The sequence below is a fragment of the Ochotona princeps genome, chromosome 13 (assembly GCF_030435755.1).
Source record: "Ochotona princeps isolate mOchPri1 chromosome 13, mOchPri1.hap1, whole genome shotgun sequence".
NCBI classification, from domain to species: Eukaryota; Metazoa; Chordata; class Mammalia; order Lagomorpha; family Ochotonidae; genus Ochotona; species Ochotona princeps.
In genome coordinates this window covers 41,217,449-41,243,466 of record NC_080844.1, presented here as the reverse complement: position 1 = coordinate 41,243,466, position 26,018 = coordinate 41,217,449, and the positions used below count along the sequence as shown (strand labels likewise).

The 26,018-nt window shown below is 42.1% G+C and overlaps 1 protein-coding gene across 1 annotated transcript in view; it reads right to left on the bottom strand.

The window, feature by feature from the left end:
* Positions 1–8,338: 8,338 nt before the first annotated feature.
* Positions 8,339–26,018, bottom strand: part of LOC101528927 (cytochrome P450 2C14-like) — a 126,770-nt gene continuing 109,090 nt past the window's right edge. Inside the window, exons 6-9 of the mRNA XM_058672004.1 lie at positions 23,228–23,369; positions 12,497–12,684; positions 10,697–10,838; positions 8,339–8,547 (exon numbers count right to left, since the gene is read on the bottom strand). Of these exons, the coding sequence (XP_058527987.1) occupies positions 8,366–8,547; positions 10,697–10,838; positions 12,497–12,684; positions 23,228–23,369 (654 nt within the window). The 3' untranslated portion in view covers positions 8,339–8,365. The remainder of the gene's footprint in view (positions 8,548–10,696; positions 10,839–12,496; positions 12,685–23,227; positions 23,370–26,018) is intronic.

Sequence of the window (26,018 nt, the reverse complement as noted above, 5' to 3'; positions counted from 1 at the left end):
TCACTCTCCACAGAAAGGCTGGTTCTTCACTTTTAATCTGGTCATGAATAAAATTCTGACTTTTAATTTTAAAAGTACTAAGAACGCTGCAGGTGATTAAAGCTAAAAACAGTATACTTGCACATGGCTCTTGCACACAGTATCAGGAACATACAAATATTTTTAATTGAAAATACAAAATATGGCCAGGCACGGTAACCTAGCTGCTAAAGTCTTTGCCTTGCACATGCCAGGATCCCATATGGGTGCCAGTTCTAATCCCAGCAGCTCAGCTTCCCATCCAGTGTGCTGCTTGTGGCCTGGGAAAGCAGTGGTTCCTGCAGGGTTAGTGCTCAAGTCGAATTTCTCACCCTCTGATTCTTGCTCTCTTCCAACTGAATGAACAGTTCAACAGAGTTCACTGATATTTACTGAATGTCTTACACAGCAATGACTTGCAAATAAACATGAACTTAATTTACAATTGAACCGCAAGTTAGTGAAGAAAAGAGGAAAAAAAATTTCTGTATTTTAGAATAACTGCAAGACAACTTCACTGCTTGCCTGCACTCTGCACTTAATTCATCTGGTTTGCAGAAAGTGAAATCCATCCTTGTCTTCACAGACATCAGTTAATAGCTGACAAGTGGGCTTTCCTGTTCCTCCTTCTTTATGTGGCCCCTTCCTGATGTGTATTCTTTGTATGATAAGAAACACTCACACATAGTTATATGAAAAAAGGGACCTCAGATATCCACTAATGTGTCCCTACTCAATTTTATACATATGACATTTTTAAAGGTTTATTTATTTTTACTCCAAAGTCAGATTTACACAGAAAGACAGAGAGAGAGAGAGTAGAGAGAGACAGTAAGAGGGAGAGAGACAGAGAAACAGACAGAGAAAGCAGACAAGACAAAGAAAGATCTACCATCCCACTAGCTCACTGCAAAAATCGACACCATGCTCACAGCTGGGCTGTCCTGAAGCCTGGAGCTTCTTCAGGGTCTCCCCTGGGAGTACAGGGTGCTAAGACCTTCAGACTTCATCCACTGCTTGTCCAAACTATTATCAGGTCTCTGGATCAGAAGTGGGACAACCAGGACACAAACCCATATGTGATACCAAAGCCACAGGTGGAGGTTCAGCTTGATAAGCCTCCACACCAGCGCTTAGGAATCCCTGTGAGAATTCTGAGATGAAGTTTCAACAGAACATCAGTACCAGACCTTGTTTCAGAAGCCAGATGTCATTCAACGATTCTCACATCAAAGCAATTTCTCATCACTGAACAAATGGATGTCTGGAAGGGCATCGTTTGAAGCCATCCATTGTCAGAGAGGAGAACTAACTTCCTCTAGGGCACAATATAAACTAGAAATGTCTCATATTCAATAAACACCTACCTTGCAGCACAACACAGAAAAAATATGCAGGTATCTGAAACGCAGAAGGAAGATTGTTAAATAATCATGAAGGAAATTTGTGTGATCAACACAGGGTCAAGAAGAAGATTTATTCACACACTCCGAATCCCATTATGTCTCTTTTCCATTACCATATTCCCACTCCAATATCCTATGTCATGTTACATTAATTGGATCTTTTTTGTAAAATTAATATAAATGGAACCACACACTATGTATTTTTAGTACAGAGGTTTCTTTTCTTTTTTGAATTGTTACTGCTGTCTTCTGTGATGCAGTTGGTAGGTATAGAGATGCCTCCTTCTCTATCCCTTTCTCCTGCCCCATTTTCCGTTCTCAGTATTTCTCTGCCCTTGTAGACTTTGAAGTGCATAACCTGAGAGTTTGAGAAATATCATTCAATCTGGGATTGTCTGAAGATTCCTCATGATTAGATGGTGGTATGCAACTTTGGCAAGATCACAAGCAGATATGCTTGGCTTCTCTTTGCATCCAATTAGATGACAAATCATTCAGCTCACTTGTGCCCATTAATGTTTAATCTCACCAAAATCTTGATGAACTTTACATGGTCAACTGAGTGCTCTTAGAAATTGTTGTCTCATTGTACTGGGTCACAATCCAGATACTGGGAATTTAAGATAAGCATCCAAGAGACTGCAATGTGCAGTCATGACTATGATCCACTCAAGAAAATTACTTGATACAAAGATTACTCAAAATGCTAGATTGGATTCATGAGTGAGTCATTTAGGACATTGAGAGGAATCAGAATTTCTAAGATATGTATGTTAGAAGTGTCTGTTGGGTGCTCTTCTAAAATCTAAGATACTTTGTTCATGACTTGGCAACCTTTCACTCCGCACCCGCTACCAGCATGACAGCTGCCAAACCATGAAACAGCTAAACAGCTATAAGCTATAACCTTATAACCTATAGCAAGTTCTAAGTTAAATAGATGTGCTTGTCTTTCACCATTAAGTGCAAGGTGACAGCAACAAGAAGTGATACAGGGGTTCTTGGCCGTAGATCATCCACCCAGGTAACATGCTGCAGGAGGCATTCTCTGCAGAGAAGTACTGAGACAGTTATGGTGAACTTGTCCATTTATTAGCAACCAAGCACAAGCATATATAAGGCAGGGGCAGGGAGAATAAACTAGGAGTATAAACTATGCTGTTACTGGATATCAGTATCTAATACATATTATAAACCTAGCCAATCAGTATATCTGTCATGCACATTGCAATATGGCACTGTGTAGCCCACCACAATTTATTGAACTCGCATGCATCCTCAAGTTGCTTATTTCAGGACTAGCACGAGCTTGCCACAAGACGCATGTGGGCCAGGGCTGGGCTGAAGAAGGAGGAGACCAGGTTACTGGAAAGCACCCAAATTACCAGAAGAGGTTGAGGAGCAGAAAAGTTCCCAGAAAGCTTTGGATCTTGTCAACTGCGAGGGTCCACAGGGTTCTCTAGGCACTGCCGAGATAGTGGACATATCCCTAGGCATAGGCTGAAACCTAGAGGAGCCAGTCTCTACTCATGTGTGGAAACTTCAAACCTGCAGGCCTTTGCATAGGATAGTAAGATGAGATCCATCCTAGCACTCTGTTGCTCACACAGAGGTCAATGTTTTATTTTACCTTTGGGAAAGGGAGACTGTGGAAAAACAGAAAACCTGACCACAGTCGCACACATCATAAATGACAAGAAAATGGATTTGAGGAACCTGTGCCGGCATACCCTAAGTGCACCAGATCATGTCCTGCCTACTCCACTTTCAACTCCCTTCATCTGCCAGAGAAAGCAGCAGAGGAGAGTCCAAGGGCTTGGGTCCCAGCAGCTATGTGGGATGCCTGGATGAAGAGCTCACTCACTTGCGCTCAATCTTTCTCTCTCTCACACCGGTGTGAACATAAATAAATAAATAATATTCTTAATAAAGCGTGAGATGGATTTGACTCGAGATCTTTTAACATATGTTCTGCTGTGCTACAGCTAACATCACTGTTGCCTGGGCAATGATGTTATCAAAACTGAGCAAATTCAACCATGCGTTACACTAAATGAGCATCACTCTACATACTGCTTCACTGAGTTAAGGTCGTGGATGTCTGTACACTTTACAGGGTGATAATTCCATTATTGGCTCTCCTGCTTCCAATACATCTTCCTGCTAATGCATCCAGGAAATTACCAGATACTGAAAAAGGTGTTGGGTCTTGGCACCATTGTAAGACCCAGATGAACTTCTGACTTCTGAATTCTATCACATGCAGCCCTAAATAATGATCATTTGGAGAGAGAACCAGCAGAAAGGAGATCTCCCTTTTCTCTGTGTTCCCCACCACTTTGTGTTTGGGTGTGTGTGTGTGTGTGTGTGTGTGTGTGAGTGCATGCCTGTAGTTCATTCTCCCTCTGTCTCTGCCATTCAGGGCAAAAAATAAAACAAATAAAAAAATACAGTACAATACAGTACAATATAGTTTTCACAGTAAGGAGATGTCTCTTATTTGATTACTACAGCAATGAGACAGGGGATGCACAGGTGGGATTCTCCCCTTTTATTCTTGCAGGCTGAGTCTTGCTCAGCACAACTGTGACAAGAACCAGCACAAGAGAACCTAATGAGAAAGACTGTAGAGACTATACTTCTTTCTCAACACTCACCGCTCACTCAAGGCTGTTTCTGCTGCTTTTTCTGCTGCTTTTGGTCTCTCACTGTCACCAATGAACACAAAATAATGCACAGCAAAGAAGCAAATTATAGACACAACAATCTTCTCCAATGTTGTAGAGAAGATGGGAGATAGGTATAGCATAGCTGACCCACAGGACACAAAGACCACAATACCCAGACCTGAACAGCAACGGGCACTCAGTGCTCATCTGCATCAGAGCATCACTGCAGTCCTAAACTTTACCTGATCACTAAAGGTAATGTTGATGCAGAAACATGTGTGTTTTAAGAGAGCAGCACAGGTTTTGTTTGTCTATTTCTAGAAAAATTAAGTCTTTCCAGACCCAGTTACACCATGCTTTATTGATGATGGTGCCATGGATTCTGAAAATTCATACAGTCATAGTCCTCACATTTCTTGGATTCTAATTTTACATATTATAAATCTATCCCTATTAGAGGAATAGAGAAGGTGAACCTCAAACAATCCCTTCCGTCCAACGACACGTAAACTACAATTACTATTGTTCACACTGGATCCTGAATACCCATGTCATCATCCCCTCCACCCAGTAAAACATTCAAGTCTGTGGGGTTCACCAACAGTTATTGATTGTGTCAATATTTTATGACAAAACTAAATTTACATAAGTAGTTAATAATTACAGGAGCAATTTCTCAAGATCAGGGTCAAAAATGTTTAGGGTTTAACCTTTAGGACTTGAGTGACTTTATGTCCTGATGAATCCAGGACCTACCCTGTAAATGAATGACTTTTACAAAATACTTTTAGGGTCACAGAAATACTTTGTATGAAATATATAATGTCATACATATGCTACTTAACTGGATTTAATGTGGTTTTATAGAATATCCTAAGTGGATGTATAAAGTATTGCTTTCATTTTTTAAATTTTATTTTTAATATTGTTGACCCAGTTTAGAAATGCATGTCCATGCGGGCCTCCCATTATGGTGGGGTGGGTTAGGCTCAGAGGCACATAGGTGAAACAAATGCTTCAAGGTTTTCTTTCTCCTGTATCCTCAAGGGATGAGGAAGGACATCGTCTGAAAACATCGTACAAACAAACATCAAAACATAAGGTGTTTCTTCAGTGGTTTCGACAGTTCTGAGAAATGCCTGTTTCATTGACTCAGGGTTGAGAAAATCTAAGGTCTATTGGCTGATAAAATCTTACCTTAGTGAATCCACAAACACATGGAACACGCTAAAAAGCTTGGGCAGTAGAATTGGCTTACCTGATGTAGTTGTTTTAAGATTTATTCATTCTTCCTTATTTGAAAGGCATCAGAAACCAAAGAGGCCCAGTCACAATATATGCACTCCAAGGTGAGAGGACACGTCCTGTGATTTTCTCTGTGGCCAGGTCTGATTTCAGTAGTCCAGTCAGAGAGTTCCACAAAAATCCTTGCCTGGGGTGATGTCACACTTGATTTTGACATGTACCAGCCAGTTCAGGGTTAGGTTCAGTCTGTCACCTACACTAGTCAACATACTTACCAGCAAATGCAGCTACCTGGTCAGTTCCAACTCAGCCTCAAATCTCATATGAACTCACGGAAGCTGTGGCCCAGCCCAACCAGCCTAAGACACACCCAGTCCTCACACATCTCAGTGCATCCATGCAGCCATGGTTGTTGCTTATCCATACTCTGCCATGGCATAGCATCACCCAAATCACATCTCATCAAGCTGTCATGCACATCCATGGGCACTCGGGCTTAACTCTCTCCAACCAACCTCCATATACAGTCCTTATGCAATAAAACATGTGTGGCTGCATTCACCATGCTTGACTGCCCCAAACCTTGTTTCTCATGTTCAACAATGGAAAGTACAGCTTAGCCTACAGGGGAGTGCCTACAGTTCTAATGCCAGGCATCTTCTCAGTGCTGGATTTGCACCTGCTAGAGTAGAGTGTGTTCCAGCTGACAAGAATCATACCCAGTCCTGGAACTTGTCAGCTGGCAATGCACCGAGCTTAGCTGTACCATACCCATTCTGTCTCCTTTGTGCTACAGGGTGTTGCTGCCCAGACTGACACGACCAGCCCCAACAACTGGAATTCGCAGTGCACTGAAGTCTAGTCTGACTGACCCACACCCATTTTGGGTTTCACTCTTGGGTGCGACAACCTAACCCAGCCTGGCCTACACTGATACCCAGCTCTTATGTGACCTCTTGGGAACTGCAGGCGCACACATATTATGTCTCTTGAGAACAACAACAGATGCTGGAACCCAGTCCAGTCTGGCCCAGTCCAGACATACCTAATTGATGTGGCATTTGCCCAGCCCAGTCTAACATAGCTCCACCTTTCACAAACAGCAGTGGGAGATGCAGCGCAGTATGTGGGTCCCAGTGTTCCCCTACCAGGTTAGTTAGTCCTGGATTCTGTGTGTCCTGCCGAAACCTTCAACCCAGTTGCCATGGCACACCCACAGCCTCAGCTCTTGCGGACAGCTGTTGCAGCCCAGCCTGTCCAGGCATGATCCATACCATGTCATGAATCTCCTTTATGCCAGCAGCTACTAAGGCCTGGCCAAGCCAGACCTGGTGCACACATTTGGAGACAGGGGCTGTATTCCTGCCTGGCCTGGCACACCCCCAACACCAACTCATGTGCTCAATGAGGGAAAAGGGGAAGTAGGCTGCAGACCAATAGGGGAGTTCCCAAGTTCTCCAACCAGACCTAGACCAATGCCTGTGAATGCAGGCGCCCTGCTTGACATGGTCTGGCACCAGTCTCTGAACTTGCATGCATTGATGAGTGCGGAAGCCTGGCACCAATCGGTATTCTCCCAGCCTCAGTCAGTCCTGCAAGTGTCACAGGTGTTCCTGTCAGGAGAGTTTCATGGTCTAGCCTGAATTGGCCCATCACTACCCCAACTCTCTGCATAATCCATCAGGTGCTATAGTCCCACAGAAGTCAAACCCACAGTTCCCATACAGAATCTGCCCCAAGAACTAGTTCTCTCATGAAGGAGTGGGTATTGTAGTGAAACATGATGTGGCACACCCCCTGCTGTGACATTCACTGGTGGAACTGCAACCCAGTCCTGCCAGGCATATCCCCAGCCCTTGCTTCTTTGGTGAGCACCAGCAGGTTTCAGGTGATGCTGTGTAGTCCAACCCAGGTTTCCCACCTGGATGGGTGCCTTGGCCTGACCCGGACATGACCTGCTGTTTACCCTCTCTAAACCACTCTGTCTCAGTCCCTGCCCTGCCTTTGAGGGCAGTGGCATGTTCCATGGAAGACCCAAGAAATCATTTCTTTCCTTTCAAACATGTCTTCAGCTGCTACTACTCCAATATCCCCAGACTCCTTTCCCAGGGTAATCTGTTGCCAGACCACCACTGCCTGGAGCTGCCCAGGCATGTCCCAGCTTGCTTTCTCCAAGCATGCTGAGAAAAAAAGAGAAAAGAAAGGAAAAGATAATAAGCAGCTATCCTGGCATATTGGTTTAGTTAACACAAATTTGGCATTAACAAGGCCCAGAATGCCACCAGCTCTTCTCTGCTTGTCTCCCAACAGTGCAACGCTTACCTAGGCACAAAGCAACCTAGGCAATTGCCTAGAGCTAGGGATTGAAACTTAATTTTTTTTCCCCATGATTAATGCTTTCTTTGAGAAGCAGAGTGACTGATAGATGAAGAAAGGCACAGGTACTTTAAGTTTCCCTTTTGTAATCCTTTCAGTATTCCCCTATAGATTGAAGTTACACCTAACACTGTTTCTCTCTTTCACATTAAAATTATAGTACCTACACATCACAACAGAGTTCCTTTTCTGTTTCACTTTGGGAATATCATTATACAGACCAACATGGGTTCCTAGTAATTGATTTTATTTCACTACATATTCACTACATTATATGCAAAGATGGAATTTGGAAAAATGACTTAACATTTAATAATGCTTTTATTCTGGACACTTAGGAAAGAAAGAAATCTGAATTATCAAATACCAATGATCTTCCACCATTTCACACTGACAACATATTAATAACTCTACATTAGGCATGGATTGAAACATGTGGCGGTCAAATCAGAAATTACAAGCTACCAGGAATAGCAAACATACACTTATGAAGGACCCAGGAGACTTCCTAGTGGAGAGTAGATCTAGAGAAATGAGGATAAGTCAATTACACAACATGGAAGGAACTGATGCTGGGGGAATGGATCCAGGGTGCTTGGAACAGAAGAGCTATAGAAAACAGCAGAGCAGCAGGCCTGTGACCTGCCCTCTTTAGACAGGAAGGAAGCTGAGCTTGTAAAACCGGGGCACACGGGATATTCCACTAACAAGTGGAGTGGTGTCAATGTGCTCTGGGTCAACTTGAGACTTCAGCTTGAAGTTCTGTAAGATGGTGGTCAGGAATAGAAACAGCTCCATGCGGGCCAGGGCCTCTCCCACACACGCTCGCTTTCCTGAAAATAACAAGCACAGGGGATTTTTCATCTAAGCATTGAGTCTGAAATGATCAAAACAAGTATTCAGTAACTAAGTGATTAATGATTGAATTGATAAGTGAGTGGAAGACAAGGTAGTTGGGAGGGTGTTGTGATATTCACATGGAAAGAATAATGAACACTTGCTATACAATAGCCTAATGTAACATCTGTCATTTCTCAACAAATGTTTATTGACTATCAGTTCCATGTCACACATTTAATTCACTATTACCACAATGTATCCACTATGAGTTTATGTGAAGTTTTAAAAGTCACACATTGTGGACAGTAGGTCAAAGAAAGATGGGATGAAGGAAGGACATTCACACATGAGCATAAATATTGATCAAATGGAATGTAACGGTAAGATTTTTAAAGCTCAAGGACTATTAAAGCCATGAGAAACTTTCCACCTTATACTTTCTAATGAAGTATTGAAAACCACTCTAAAGTATAAATGATGAAAATTTTGATCAAAATAAACATTTTTAATTCTAGCTTCCATTAATTAGATTAATTCACTTATGGTCCTTTAAAATTCAGAGGGCCCAAATGTAGCCTAGTTACTAAATCCTCGCCTTACATGCACTGGTATCCCATATGGGCACTGCAGTTCTTGTCCTGGATTCTCCACTTCCGATCCAGCTTCCTGCCTTTGGTGACTTCCAATCCAGCTCCCTGCCTGTGGCTTAGGAAATAAGAAGACTATACAAAGCCTTAACACTATGCGACCACTTGGAGGACCGGGAAGAAGTTCCTGACTCCTGGTTTCAACTCCACTCAGCTCTTGTTGTTGCAGGCATTGTACCATTTGCTGAGTGAAACAATGGACAGATCTTTCTCTCTGTCTCTCCTTCGTCTGTAAATCTTACCTTCCAATAATTCAATAATAAATTTTAACAATTCTGCAGAATATTTAGCCAACTATTACCTTTCTGCCTATCAGGACAGTGTATAACTGTGCGGTTCCATAAGACATGCTGTCCATTTAAAACCATTAATGATTATCATGCCCATATCTGATAATGAGGTCAAAATGGTTGTATTGGACCCTCATGATTTATTCCCGATTATGTTCTCGATTATGTTTAGCATCACTCCTTTAGTGTAAGCATCCCCATTCAGCTCTAGACTTATCCTACCCTCATCAACATTGCCAATCCTGCGTTTTCATGCTGTCCCATCGATCTCAAAAGCTCTTCTCTTCTGCTTCCTTTTGGAACCTCTATCTCATGTCCCATGTCAATGACCAGAAGCCACTTCCTCATCTGCCGCCTCAGCAGCCTGTGCTTTCCTTCCTCAAAGCACTCATCCTAATGGGTTGCTATACTCTGGCTACTTCCTTCCTTCAGAATGTGACGGCAAGTGTCTTAACAGCATTTTATGCACCCTGGGATACTAACTCCCCACAGTTCTAGGTCCATGCTGTAGCAGGATGAGTTAAACCACTGCCTGCATCACCTGCTTCCCAGAACAATGCTGGTTCTATTCCCAAACACTCCACTTCTGCACATTTCCTGATAATGTACCTGGGAAAGCAACAGAAGATAGCATAAGTTCATGGGACACTGCATGCATGTATGAGCCCCTGATGGAGTTCCAGGCTCCAGGCTTTGTCCTGGCCAGACCTACTTCTCGAAGTATTTACAGAGAGAACCAGTAAGTGGAGGATCTGTCTCTCTCCACAGCACCACATCTCTGTCTGTCTCCCAGTCTCTGTAGCTTTGACTTTCTTATAAATGAAAAATAAAGAAATCCCTTAGATCAATCAATGTGAGGACCATCACCAAAGTACATCAAAACTATCAACACATGTACCACTCTCATGATCAATGAGGAAAGTTTAAATGAGTCTCATTATAAGAGAAACATGTGGCTACTAAAGTATATCTACGTCACCAGAATTCAGTTAGTATATACTTCAGGTTGCTCAGTTTGGAAGAACTGGTCATACCCAAAATACCTTACAAATATACTTTTACAATCATTGGTAAGATAGACACAAGGAGTGAAACTCTAATCACAAACAATACATCTATTGTTTCCAGCACACAAACTGCCCAAGTTTACACAGATTTCAAAAATATGTTCTGTACCCTCTGTTCATTGGAAATAAGTTGGTTACCTGTTGAGAAAGGTACGAAGTAATCACTTTTCCTAAAATTGCCGCTCTTGTCCAGGAAATGGCCAGGGTCAAACTCCTTTGGGTTGGGGAATTCTTTGTTGTCATTCAGCACAGAACTCAGGGATGGAAATATGGTTGTGCCCTGGATAAAACAGACAGAGAAACTGAATTCTGAAGAAGCCAAGTAATTGTAAGAAAGGATGGAAATCACTTTCTAAATCTCTTTCATCTGTAGATGAGAAAACCCATGTGCAAAGGGGTACAGTGTCATTTCAGCCAGACCATGCAATAACCAGGATGAGCTGAAACTCAGAAAAATTATTTCCCTCCAGTAGCATTTGATGTACTGAGCCATTTGAAACTCAGTGGCCAGTTATTCCTCACTCAACCCAGAATTCCAGCAAGCCTGCACTTGGGTGCCTGCACCCACTTGCTGCTCTAATCTATTCTATGCACAGTAGGAGACTACAAATAAAAGTAATGTACTGCTTATTTTTATTTTTAAAAACACATGAAAATATTTTGAATGTTTCTAAATGTTTGAGGAAATACATGTATGTACCTTGATGAAATAAATGTGAGAGCAAAGCTTCGTAATTAAACTACAAACTACAAACATCCTGAACCAATACAGCAAATCTAGTGCAGCTGCATAAGATTCAGTGTAAGATAATATGTAAGTGCTTCCTGTATTTACTGATTACATATTGTATAAAGACAGTCTTGAATCAATGGCCATACTTACAGATGCAGAGAATCTACTTCATTCAACCCTACATGCCTTCATCATAAAAAGGATTAGGACAAGAGGGTAAATTTTTATTAATGAAAAATAAAGTTAAGAAGGTTGCTAGATATCATGTAACAAAAATAAGCCAATTTTATTTCCCTATATCAAAACCAAACAGACTATGAATCTATTTCCAAAAGACTATAATCAATTGAAAAATACCTGCTCTCAATGGAAGATTTTTTTCTGAGCAAGTCAAAGAAATTAAAATAAAACAACAGTGCTGAAAAATAAGTCGTCTTCCAAATATTGGACATAAGTATGGGTTGCAAAATAATCTGTGAGTTGGAAAATCCAGCATTAAATGTCATCAACTTATTCCAAATTCATCTAAAAATGTATTGCCACTCTGATAGAAGTCCTGAGTGTTGGAAGCTGATAAGCTGATATATTTAACACTTATGTGGAATTGTAAGCACCTAAAAGTAGTACACCTATTTCAACAGTAGAGAAAAATTCTAAGACTCTAGAAATCAAGATTGTAAGGGAAGATTTTTCTTTCAAACATTCATCTTAATGTATTCAAAATACATACTTACAGAAACAGAGCAAGAATAGTATAGAAGGGAGGGAGTGAGGGGCAGAAGGAAACAGAGAAGCTTCATCCACTGCTTCTCTCTTCAAATGGCCACAGCAGCAAGAGCTGTTTCCGATGAAGCTGAAAGCGTCTCCCTGTTGACCTGTGTGAGTGCTTGGACCTACAACTTGGGCAATCTTCTCTGTTATCCCAAGCACATCAGCAGGGAGTTGGAGCTGAAGTGGAGTAGCCATGACACATATTGCACATGTGAGCTGCTGACTAACTGACAGAGGAGTCACTCACTATGCCACAATTCTGGGCCTTACGCAGTTTTCATAGCTGCAAACCACAAAGGCACAAATCAATATGTCAAGACACCCCACTTAGGAGGCTCACACTGCTCTCAGGCTGTGCTAATGGAAAATTGAAATCATTCTGTGTTGGGGAACTTCAAGATCACAGACCTGTGGTGTAGGAGAAACAAACTTACCTTGGGGATGATGTAGTTTCTGAATTTAACATCACAGAGCGTTGCATGGGGCGCACTATTAGGGACAAGGTCAATGTATCTCTGGATCTCATGTACGACAGCGTCCGTGTAGGGCATGCGGCTCCTGTCCTGCATGCAGGGGCTCCTGTGTCTGCCGATCACACGCTCAATCTCCTCCTGCATTTTAGCTGAGAAGACACAAGAGAGGAATCAGGAACTAGAATCAGCACAACCCATGTCTCACAGCAGGTGAGGGCTGAGTGAAGCAGGAGGCAGGTGTCCAACAGTCCTGAAGATCAGAGTGTACAGAAAGAATTACTGTAGCAGACACAGGAGGTTCATGGGAAATTCTTCCTCTGAGAAACTGGGTATTGTACTTTGGCCGTGATCTATGAAAATACATTTATATGCACAAACTTACTTTGATTAAAGTAATGCATATAACTCATCCACTTGATGAAATGCTAGTCTAACTTAATTTTGAAATAAACAAAAAATCTTTTCTTAAATATTATTTTGATTGTAATGTCAGATATACAGAGAGGATGAGAGACAGAGAGGAAGATATTCTGTCTGAAGATTCATTCCCCAAGCCACCGCAACAGCCAGTGCTGCTCCACAGCCAGGAGCCCAGATCCTCCTCCGGCTCTCCCAAGTGGGCTCAGGGTCCCAAGGCCTTGGACCGTCCTTGACTGCTTTCCCAGGCCACAAGTAGGGACTGCATGGGAAACCGGGCTGCCAGGATTAGAACCAGCCTCCATATGGGATCCTGGCGCATTCAATGAGTGGATTTAGCCACTAGGTCGTGGCGCTGGGCCCTACTATAATTCTTTTTAAAAAACAAAAAATAATGACATTTGGCACATGCTAATCATTGTTTTTGAAAAGGAAGTCGATATTTTGTAGGACACTACTCAATAGTATTTGTAAATAGGTTTTTGTAATCAGATATACATATATCTATTGATGTGTGTGTTTAGTGTTAGTTTCTTTGCAATTTTGACTCTTTCGTTTGAATTTATCACACAGATGGCTGATTTATCACACAGATGGCTGAGCTACCTCAGATGATTATTTCAAAACTTGTGCTCACATTTCTACTGCTTTTGATTAGGATGCAATTGTTCATATTATGGGATACATTGTGATCATTTCATGCATGTATTTCATAATTCACGTTAGTTTAGACTCCAATCACCAAGTAGTTTTTACATTTCCAATGAATATTTTTTCATTACACGTATTCGTGATGTATCAGATTTCAGTATAGAGTATGTTCTGATCAAGACATTGTTCCCTTTGGTCATGAATTTACGTTTACAAACTTCAACCTCCCCTCTTCCATTTCTTCATAAAGACATAGTAAGTCCTCATACACTGTACTCATCCATTCTGTCACACAACACCACAACCTACTCCCACTCTCACGTGGATTTGGTACCAGTTATACCATAATTTGACCTAGGTGTGTTCATTTTGTTCTAAATATAGGATATTGGGGCCACCATTGCTGCTTACTGGGTAGAGGCCACCCCATGCGACATCAGAATCCTTTCTGGACACCAACTTGCATCCTGGCTGGGCTGCTCCAACCTGTCTCCACTTCCCATCCCATATGAAACTCCTGCCTCATGGCTTCAGGCTGGTCTAGCTCTGGATGCTATAGTGGAAGATATCTAACTACATCTCTCTCTATCTCTCTCTCTATATCTATCTATCTCTCTATCTCTCTATTTCTCTCTGCATCTTTTCTCTTTTTCCTGACTTTCTCATAAATACATAATTTTAGGGCCTGACAAGATTTCTCAATCAGCTAATCATCCAGTTTCAAGTGTCAGCCTCCCATATTGGAATAGTTCGTGTCATGGCAATTCCACTTCCCATCGAGTACCCTGATTGTGGCATGAAAGGATGGAACGATATTTCTGGACTCTGCACCTGCTTTGGGGACCCAGAAGAAGTTCCTGGTTCCTGGTTTCAGATCAGCTAATCTCCAGGCATTGCACCAGTATAAGGAGTAAATCAAAGGAAGGAAGATCATTCTCTCTGTCTCTCCTTTGCTCTGTAAATCTGCCTTTGTAATAAAAAATGCCTTTTACCCCAAAATTTTAGGTAAGTCTTACACACAAAATAAAATATAAGGAATACTTTTCAAGACAGAAACGCATTCCATTAAGTGTGGGTATGTGTGTTTAATGCTTCATACATCCATAATCGTCAAGGAGCATCAAGGAGGACTCCAGATCTAAGTTATTATAAATAGTGCACGAAAAAACACAGGAATATTGCTATGTATTTAAGATCCTGAGTTGATCTTCTCTGAATCTATACCTCAATATTCAACACCAGGAATATATAATGTTTATTTTAGATTTCTGAGAACTGTATTACCATGTGTATGTAAGTAATAACTAATTGCTGATTTTATCTATTTTTACTAATTTCTATCCTTGCTACCAGGGAACATGAGGACAGCTCTCTCCACCCCACATCAGACAAAGTGTCAAAATGACCCACCTACACACACACATGCACACAGCCTCTTCACTCACTCCGTTCCTCCAGTGTTTATATCTCACTTTCTGCTACATCAGTGTTTACCCTACACATCACTGTGGCTTAACAGCTCCTTGATTATGGACAAGACAACTAAGATCTCTGTTGCTCCTTTGTGTGTTCATGCTTAAACTGTTGATTTCGATTCCCAGGTGCAGATACTAATTTAGAAGTCTTGCAAATGCTCTTATGTGTTTTAACTGCTAGTATTCATTATTCTCATTACTGACAGCAACAAGCAAATAACCATTTCTCTTAGACCTGGGTGTCTCTCTTTACACACACATTATCCCCTGGCCCACTGTGAAGTGGTGTTTCCAGCTCTGATACCCTACACACTTCCTATTCCTCCCAGATCCCAATGTCAGTCCACGGCCCAAGAAATCTTCTTACATGAACTCAACTGCCTGCAAGGAGACACCCTCTAGGGTCTGTCTGCGAAAGGAAAGCAGACAATGAACTGCCATTGGTAAGACTCTGAAAATAAGCAAGCAAGTCAAGGATTTTAATGCCTTTCTATTCCTGAGTGTTTATATACACTGCTGATAGACACATTTATCTATAAATAAAATCTTTTTTTTTCAGTTCATTTTCATTTATTTATATATATATATTTTTTTAATTATTTATTATTTAACTTCAGTAATTACATTGTATTATGTGACACAGTTACATAGGTACTTGGGTTCTCCCCACCCCTCCCCAAACCCTCCCACCATGGTGGATTCCTCCACCTTGTTGCATAACCACAGCTCAAGTTCAGTTGAGATTCCCCCATTGCAAGCGTATACCAAACATAGAGTCCAGTATCTTATTGTCCCGTCAAGTTCAACGGCTTCTTAGGTATACCCTCTCTGGTCTGAAGACAGAGCCAGCAGAGTATCATCCCAGTCAATTGAAAGCTCCAACATACCATCAGCAAAAATTTACATCATTATGGAATTAATTGACATAGTAATGAGTAACCAATATGTTAAAAGTAAATGCGAGTTCCCAGTTACCTTCTGTGACCACCTCACCTATACTTCAATTTTAGTTTATACACAACATATAACATTCAAAACATAACATGTTATACATAACATTATATCATCTTAAATTAAGGCAAACATGTGGTATTTAACCTTTTCGGATTGGCTCATTTCCCTTAGCATTATGGTTTCCAGTTTGGCCCATTTGGCCACAAAGAACTGCATTTTTTTTTTTTAATAGCTGAGTAGTATTCCATGGAGTAGATGAACCATAGTTTTTTTATCCAATCCTCTGTTGACGGGCATTTTGGTTGCTTCCATGTTTTTGCAATTACTGATTGTGCTGCTATGAGCATAGGAGTGCATGTTGGTTTCTTATAGAACAAGTGTTGTGGATATATTCCTAGGAGTGCTATTGCTGGATCATACGGTATGTTGAATTTGAGTTGTTTGAATATTCTCCATACTGATTTCCATAGAGGCTGCACCAGCCTGCAGCCCCACCAGCAGTGGAGTAGGGATCCCTTTTCCCCGCAACCTCGCCAACAAGTGTTGTTGGTGCTTTTATTCATGTGGGCCAGTCTTACTGGCGTTAGGTGGTACCTCATTGATGTTTTAATTTGGATTTCCCTTATTGCCAGGGAACTTGAGCATTTTTTCATATGTTTATTTGCCATTTGGGTTTCTTCCTTTGTGAAGTGTTTGCCCATTTCCCGTGCCCATTTCTTGACTGGCTTGTTTGTTTTGACATTTTGGTTGTTTTGTAGCTCTTTGTATATTCTGGAGATCAGCCCTCTATCACCTATGTCGTGTGCGAAGATCTTCTCCCATTCTGTGGGTTGCCTTTTTACTTTGTTGATTGTTTCTCTAGCTGTACAGAAGCTTCTTAATTTGATGAGGTCCCAATTGTTTATTTTGGTCCTGATTTCTACTGCATTTGGAGTCTTTTTTAGGAAGTGAGGGCCTACCCCTAAGTGTTGCAGTGTGTTTCCAACATTTTCTTCCAAAAGTTTGAAGGTTTCTGGATGTAGGTTTAGATCTGTTATCCATTTAGATCTGATCTTAGTGTATGGTGAGAGATGTGGATCTATTTTTTTGTTTCTGCAGGCTATCAACCAGTTGTCCCAACAGCATTTATTGAACAGACCTTCCCATTTGCCTGGATTGTCGTTTGTCTTTTTGTCAAAGATTATTTGGCTGTATCTGTGTGGGTTTCCTTCTGGTGTTTGTATTCTGCTCCATTGATCTTCCTCTCTATCTTTGTGCCAGTACCACGCTGTTTTGATAACCACTGCCCTATAGTATGTCCAGAGGTCTGGAACTGTGATTCCCCCTGCTAACTTCCTGTTCTTCAAGATGGTTCTAGCTATCCGTGGTTTTTTGTGCTTCCAGATGAACCTTTGAATCATTGTTTCCAGTTCCATGAAGAATGTTTTGGGCAATTTGATTGGGATTGCGTTGAATGTATATATTGCTTTTGGCAGTATAGACATTTTAATGATATTGATTTTACCTATCCAGGAGCATGGGATGTTACTCCATCTTTTGAGGTCTTCTTCAATTTCTTTTTTAAGTAGTTTGTAGTTTTCTTCAAATAAGTCTCCTACATTTTTGGTTAGGTTAATTCCCAGATATTTCATACTTTTCTCTGTTATTTTGAATGGTATCTTGCTGGTTAGATCTTTTTCCATCTTGGGGCTGTTCGCATACACTATGGCTGTTGATTTTTGTTCATTAATTTTGTACCCTGCCACTCTACCAAACTCTCGTATAAGTTCTAGCAGTCTCTGTATTGAGTCTTTTGGCTCTTCTACATAAAGAATCATGTCATCTGCATATAGTGAGAGTTTAACTTCTTCGTTTCCCATTTGGATTCCTCTGATTTCTTTTTCTTGTCTTATGGCCTCAGCGAGTACCTCTAGGACTATGTTGAATAGTAGTGGAGAAAGTGGACATCCCTGTCTTGTTCCAGATCTCAGTGGGAAGGGTTCCAGTTTTTCTCCATTCAGTATGATGCTGGCATTGGGTTTTTCATATATGGCTTTGATTATGTTGTGGATTTTTCCATCTATGCCTACCTTGGTTAGGGTTTTTAGTAGGAAGTGGTGTTGGATTTTGTCAAAAGCTTTTTCTGCATCTATTGATACTATCATGTGATTCTTGTTTTTCAGTTTTTGGATGTGGTGTATCACATTTATGGATTTCCTTATGTTGAACCATCCCTGCATTCCAGGGATGAATCCTACTTGATCTGGATGAACGATCTGTCTGATGTGTTTTTGAATTCTGTTGGCTAGGATTTTGTTGAGTATCTTAGCATCAATGTTCATCAAAGAGATAGGTCTGTAGTTTTCCTTCTCTGTTAGTTCTCTGTCTGGTTTTGGGATTAAGGTAATGTTGGCTTCATAGAATGAGTTTGGAAGGGTTGCCTCTTTTTCTATTGTTTTGAAGAGTTTGTAGAGGATTGGGGGTCAGTTCTGTTCGGAATGCTTTGTAGAATTCTGGAGTGAAGCCGTCTGGGCCTGGGCTTTTCTTTGTTGGGAGGTCTTTAATCACTGATTCAATCTCTACTTCAGTTATGGGTTTGTTCAGGTCGTTTGTTGCCTCTGGGCTAAGTTTTGGCAGGTGGTAGAAGTCTAAGAACTTTTCCATTTCTTCGTGATCTTCTGATTTGTTGGAGTACAGTGCTTTGTAGTAATTTCTAATTATGGCCTTAATGGATGCGGTGTCTGTTGTTATGTTGCCTTTTTCATCTTTGATGCTGTTAATTCTTGCCTTCTCTTGTTTTTTCTTTGTCAGTCGGGCCAGTGGGGTGTCTATCTTGTTTATCTTTTCTAAAAACCAGCTTTTTGATTCATTGATTTTGTGTATGTTTTTTTTTATTTCTATCTGGTTGATTTCCTCCCTTGTTTTGATGATTTCTTGTTTCCTATTGTGTGTGGGGCTCTTCTGCTGTTGTTTTTCCAATTCCTGGAGGTGTGTGTTTAGCTCCTGTATTTGGCGCCTCTCTTGGGCCTTGACATGAGCTCCAATTGCGATGAGTTTACCCCGTAGCATTGTTTTGGCAGTGTCCCACAAATTTTGGAATGTTGTGTCAGAGTTTTCATTGGTTTCCATAAATTTTTTGATCTCATCTTTAATTTCTTCTCTGATCCATTGTTCGTTTAATAGCATATTGTTCAGCCTCCAAGAGTTTCTGTATTTCCTGGGGCATTTTGAATTGCTGATTTCCAGCTTCATTCCGTGGTGGTCTGAGAGGGTACATGGTATGATTCCTATCTTTTTGAAGTTATTTAGGTTTGCTTTGTGTCCTATCATGTGGTCAATCCTGGAGAAGGTGCCATGCACTGCTGAAAAAAATGTATAATCTGTGGCCTTAGGATAAAAAATTCTATAGATGTCAACCAAGTCCAGTTGTTCTATTGTTTGTATGAGCTCTGTTGTTTCTTTGTTGAGTTTTTGTTTTGTTGATCTGTCTATAGTTGTTAGTGGGGTGTTAAGATCACCCACTATTATTGTGTGTATATCTATGTCTCCCCTTAAGTCCGTGAGTAATTGCTTCACGTAGCTAGGTGCGTTTGAATTTGGTGCATATATGTTCACAATGGTAATTACTTCCTGATGGATCAGTCCCTTCACCAATATATAATGTCCTTCCCTGTCCTTTTTGATGTGTGTCAGATTGAAGTCCACATCATCTGAAATTAAGACAGCTACACCAGCCTTTTTTCTCGTCCATTGGCATGAAATATCTGTTTCCAACCTTTCACTTTCAGCTTCTTAGAATCTCTTCTGGTTAGATGTGTCTCTTGTAGGCAACAGATAGTTGGGTGCTGTTTGATAATCCATTCTGTTAATCTATGCCTTTTGATTGGTGAGTTCAGGCCATTTGTGTTAAGAGTTAAAATAGAGAGGTTGTGATTTTGCCCTGCCATACTTGTTTTTGTGGGTGTTGGTATCTGTGTAATTGCCCTTCCTTGTGTGGACTTTAGTGGGGAGATCTTCCTGTTTGCCATCTTTGCTTATGATTCACCTCCTTTTTTTCTGGATTTAGTGCATTTCTAAGGAGATTTTGTAGAGCTGGTTTTGTGCTGGCATATTCTTCTAATTTCTCTTTGCTGTGGAAGTATTTGATTTCGTTCTCAAATACGAATGAGATCTTTGCTGGGTACAATATTCTTGGTTGACAGTTGTTCTGATTCAGGATTTGGAAGATCTTTGTCCATTCTCTTCTTGCTTGTAAAGTCTCTTCAGAGAAGTCAGCAGTGATCCTGATTGGTTTTCCCCGGTATGTGATCTTTTCTCTGCTTCGTACTTGTCTTAGGATTCTTTCTTTGTCTTCGTTGGAGTGGAACTTGAGCACCATATGTCTGGGTGAAGATTGCTTTGGGTCATATCTGCTGGGAGTCCTCTGACCGTCCTGGATTTGGGCTGGGTTCATGTTCCAAGTGTTTTGAAAGTTTTCCTGTATAATTTCATCGAGCACCATTTGCATTCCTGACTCTTTTTCCGCTCCTTCAGGAAGGCCAATAATCCTAATATTTGATTTTCTGAGGTTGTCTTTCATTTCTTGTATGGTCTTATTGGCTTTGTTCAGACTTGTCTCCAGCTGTTTCATGAACTGGGTATGTTCGTTTTGTGTGTCTTCCGTTTCAGAGATCCTCTCTTCTGCTGTATTTGTTCTGTTGGTTAGGCTCTCAATTTTGTGCTCTAAGTCAAGGATTTTACTTTTCATTTGTTGTATTTCTGAGGCTATGTGGTTCTTGAATTCCTTGAAGTCCTCCCAATTCTTCTCATTGTCTCTGACATATTTTAACATTATTTTTTTGAATTCCTTGTCTGGTAGATCTTCTATGTCTTCATCTCGCATCTCCGAAATAGACATTGGCTTTCGATCCTTTATTGGTAGGGTGTTGGCACTCTCATCTGGATCATTACCTTTTCTGGTATTTCTTCCCATTGTGTTAGTGTTTCTTTTTTGAGAGACCTAGGCACCAGTGTGCTGAGGGGTCTCCAAGCACTATCCTGTAGAGATCGGAGTCTGCAGGCGTGGAGTAGCAGGGTGTGGGAATTTTCAAGGCACTTTTGGTGCGTCTCCAGAACACTGGACCTCAGGGTGCCACTTCCAGGGCCCAGCGGATTCAAAGCACACTCTCAGCTCGTCCGCTACAGGTATGCTACCACAGGGCGTGGGGGAGTGAAGGCACTCTCTGTGTGCGCCCCCTGTGAGCGGGATCACAGGGCTCGGAGCATGGGACTATAGGGCGTGGGGTGTTCCAGGTGCTCTCTGGAAGCGCCTCCTGCGCAGGCCAGCCCACCCCAGAGCTTGCAGGGGACCGACCGCCCCAGTGCTAGCACGGGACTGCCCAGCCCAGAGGCGTGCTTGGGTTCCTGTGGGATAGCACCGCCCAGCTGAGTGCCAGACCGCAAAGGCACGGGGGAGTATCCAGTGTGCCTTTTCCCTTTCTCCCAGACACAGTTTTGGCAGTTTCAAGGCACTCGCCCTGTGTCTCTAGATGCTGGAGTATCGGGGGGGGAGGGGCGGGGAGACGAGCACCAATTGTGTTCAGGCTCTGTGCATGTCCCTGGGGGGCCAACTCCCGAAGACTCCAACCCACCACTGTCACCACCCAACTCACTCAAACCTCAGGTTCTTGCAGTCTGCCTCTTCCTCTGGTCGGAATCCTCACCGCAGGTGCGTCACCCAACTGCTGCGTCCCTTGCTGGTCGCGGCGGGTGCAGGCGGCTGGAACCTGGATTCTGGGGCTGGGGCAGTTCCCAGCGGGGCTTGGCGACCAGGGTGGGCAGATGCCGGCGGGTCCCGGTGACTCCAGGTCCTGATGTCCACAGCGGGCGCAGGTCCTGGCGGGTCCTGGTGACCAGGGTGAGCAGATGCCAGCGGGTCCCAATCACCGCTGGTCCTCACGGCCACTGCATCTGCGGGTCGGTTTGCGGGTCGGTCAGTGGGTCGGTCTGTGGATCGGTCTGCGGCTTTCAGTGTCTGCACTCAGAGGTGACTCAGCAGGTCAGGAGCGGAAAGTTGTCTCCCCTGGCCTTTGTTTTGTTTTTCACTGGTTGCTCTTCTGAGTTGTGTGGATTTTTTTGGTTCCAAAGTCCAGGGAACTTCACGTTTTTCTCCCTGTAGTTCTATGCTGCTCCACTTACGCTTTTGTCGCGTTCTAGCCCTCTCTGTCTGTGAGCTCTCTCACAGTCTTCCTCCAATGTCGGCCATCTTGCGAGTCTCCTAAATAAAATCTTTATGATTTGTCTTTACTCTTTAGTCTTCTGAAATGCCAAGACCCTGTGTCTTTTTGGATATATTCATCTATTTAATTTAATTTAATTTACAGTGAGAACTTTCCTTGCAGATGGCAGCACCTGCAGGCCTTTCCACGGGTGCTGCCTTGCTCTGACGGCACTTAGGCTGGAGCTTCAAAATCTCACAGAACTGGAGGTCTTGTCATCTGCTCTGTGACGTGAGAACAATTCAGGATTCACCAGGAAGGATGCTCATCTGTGACTGAACTACCATAGTTTCAATGGGTTTCTGAACCAATATATATATTACATATATATATATATATGTAATCCAATACACAGAAACAGAAGCTACTAGAGAACAGTATATGCTTATTTAAAAAGAAAACACATGATTTGTAAAAGGTAAACCTTCAGCAGAATTCATTTCTGGACACAAGTTGCTAGGTTGATAAAACCCTTAAACACACTACCTCACCTATATACAAATTTAGTATTAGGAAAAAAAAAACTTTTCAGTGTTGGAAAATGATGTCCCAGCATAGGAACGCTAAATTGTCGACTTAACAAAAGACCTCTGAAAGACTAACAGCTATTCAAAGTGTTCTGCTCTCAGGGAAAAACCAGCAGTCAGTCCCAGGGCCGTTCATGAAACCTGTGCCTGTGGCAAACCCCTCCGTGGAGCCCAGACGCTTTCTCCACAGCTGTTGTCACTGTCCTCATCTTTATGACGGTGACTACTGCTCTCATGTCCTCAATGTCCCACTTACGCTTCCTGTCGTGCACATTGATCTCATCATTATCCCTTCATCGGAGCTGCACAAACTGCAACTTCCAATACAGAATCTAAAGGACGAAGCTGCTCTGAGAGAAATAAGGTGCAGGCTAAGGCCCGGCTTCCCGGTGTCTCTGCTGACCCTGCCATGCTCCCTCCCGGTGCTCATACCTGCGACCTCAGGGTGCTTCAACAGGAGCAGGAGCCCATATCTCAGGGTGGTGCTGGTCGTCTCCGTTCCAGCAGCAAACAAATCAAGCACCGTGATCAACAGGTTCTCAATAGTGAATTCACTCTGTGGATTGTGCTTTTCCTAGGAATTAATTGAAAATTTGATATTGTGCTAGTGCACATTTTATCACACTCAGCCCAAGACAACTCAGATTTCTCTAAAGGGTACAATTAAGATGGAAAGGACAATATTAAAACACTCTCAGCTGCTGGATCTAGAAGACATTATGTTAAGTGAAAGCAGTTAGACACAGACAGATAATCACTGTATGTTTTCACCCATATATGAAAATGCAGAATCAAACCAAAAAATTTGATATGAACAATGCAGGACAGATGGAGGGAATTTGATTTATAAAAGTAATGAAGGGTTGCAGACCCTCTTCTGCTGGACAGATCCCTGCTGGTAGGCACAAGAGCCAGGTGGACCAGGCTAGACAAGGCAGCAGCACCCATTAGCATACTTGTGGACTGAAATGTGTGGTGGGGTTGGGTGGGCTGAGCTAAACTTCATCACCCATAGGTGTTGAATATGGACCGCAGCTTCCTGCATTCATTAGATTAGGTTTATTGGTGTCAGCTGGGAAATAAATAACTTGAGATCCACTCAATGTCAGATAAGTCACTGTGTTGCAAGATATTTTTAATAGAAATTTCATCAATGTGTTCAGAATAAAAAATGAGATCGGAGAAATGAACCGTTAATTGAAAAATACTATAAACTATGTTGAAAAGACTACAAGTTTCAGTGTATGAAACCAATACAGAAGAAGCTCTTCAATTTTCCACACAATCTACACATGTTCTAAATGCACATAAATTTACAAATGAAACTCCAGCAAGACAAAGCCCCATAAGTTGATAAACCACAACAACAACTTAAAATATCCACATAAAACAGGTACCAACAGCTGTGGGAAACTCAGACATCCATCCCATCCCATGCACTGTGTCACACAAGCCAGAAGCACACCCCAGCATTGACTTTCTTCCCGAGCAGACAAGCTTTTAGACCAAACAGATGGGTACCGATCGTGTATTTCTTAATTCTCTAACTTGGAAGTGGTGTTTCTCTAAACCAAAGAAACAAGTAGAAGTTGTATAATGGATGCACACACAGCCAATGGATTCATCCTCCATGGGTATGACACAGGATGAAATATGAAGGTCATAATTTCCCCCTTTGTGAGAAAGTGGTGTCACTGCTGACAGGAGAGGGTATAGAGAGCCCATGTCAGGACGCTGACAGGCACTGCACACAGCAAACCTCTGAAATCCTGAGCAGAAGCCTCCCATTTCCCCCACCCTAGTCCTAAGTACTCCAATGTACCTAAGGACATACCCATTCATCCTGCAGAGGACTTATGCAGACACTAACTGCCACATATTTATGATTCTCCTGCATCATCAACTACCTGTTTCTACAAGTGCCTGGGCCTTCTCATTCCCAATCCTCCTTAGGTCACAGAAACCAGACATACAAATGCAGTGGGTCCATATCCAGCAGTGTCTCCCAGTCAGGGATAACAGAGCATTCAGAACATGAGTGCAGGTAGTTTTTGAAATCCTCTCTCTGGAAAATGGAAAGGGAATGAAGAACAGACAGCCACTCTCAGCCCCATCGGGAGGATACATGATCTGGAATGTGTATCTAACCCCCACATGTACAGCTGCACCTCCACAGCCCATCTTCTATCCTCACTATCTTGTAGCACTACAGGACAAAGCACATCCTCACCTCCTAGTGAGCACTGAAAACAGAGGCAACAGCTGTGAAGAACATGAACTTCACATGGCATCTCAGAATGGCTCCCAGACGGAGGGGTGAGATGCTTGTTATACACAAGGCCAATCTAACAAGATTGGTTGGGGCAGCTCTAGTCTCTAATACACAAAAATAATTACAAGGAGCAAGGAAAAGCACAAGAGTGAATTGAAAATATATGACTTATCTGAGATAAAATTCAAAATGTCATTATACAAGTGCTCAATTTAGTAAAGAGGGCACATGAACAAGTGGAGAATTCCCACAGAGATGAAAGTGTCTGAAAGATCAAAAGGAAATCATATAGCTCAAGATGAGTGTGACTGAAACTAAGAAGTTCACATTTACACTTGGACAGCAAACGAGACGAAATACAACAAGGAACCTCTAATACTAAAGGACTGAAATGTATTGACTGAAACGTGGCTGACAATTCCCCAGAATCAAGAATCCAGTTCTGGAAATAACAAAGGATATCAGAAACAATAACAATAAACCTAAGACCAACTCAAGTCACAAAAACCATCAGGAGAAAACTGAATTCCTACATACAGTGTAACTCAGGTAAGATAATAAGTGAAGATTTTCCAGAGAAGAGCAATATTTTCGAATATTGAAAGAAAAGCTTAAAAAAATACTACATCTGAACAATGAAGGGGAAAAGTGAGTTTTGACATAATGGTAGAAGTGGCACCAGCCAGTTGCCATTGCCAATAACAGAGTGGCTGAGTCCAAATCCCACCTCGCTCCTGCAGCATTTCCCTGTTAGTTCACACTGGAGCAGGAGGTGAATGTTCAATTAGTTGGGGCCTGGTCCTCTTTAGGGGACAGTAAGACTGAATCCTTGATTTGTTTATTTGTCCTGGTCTCATTCTAATTGGGAATCAATCTCTCTCTCTCTCTCTCTGTCTGTCTCTCTCTCTCTCTCTCTCTCTCTCTCTCTGTCTCCCTTTCTAAAACCTTTTT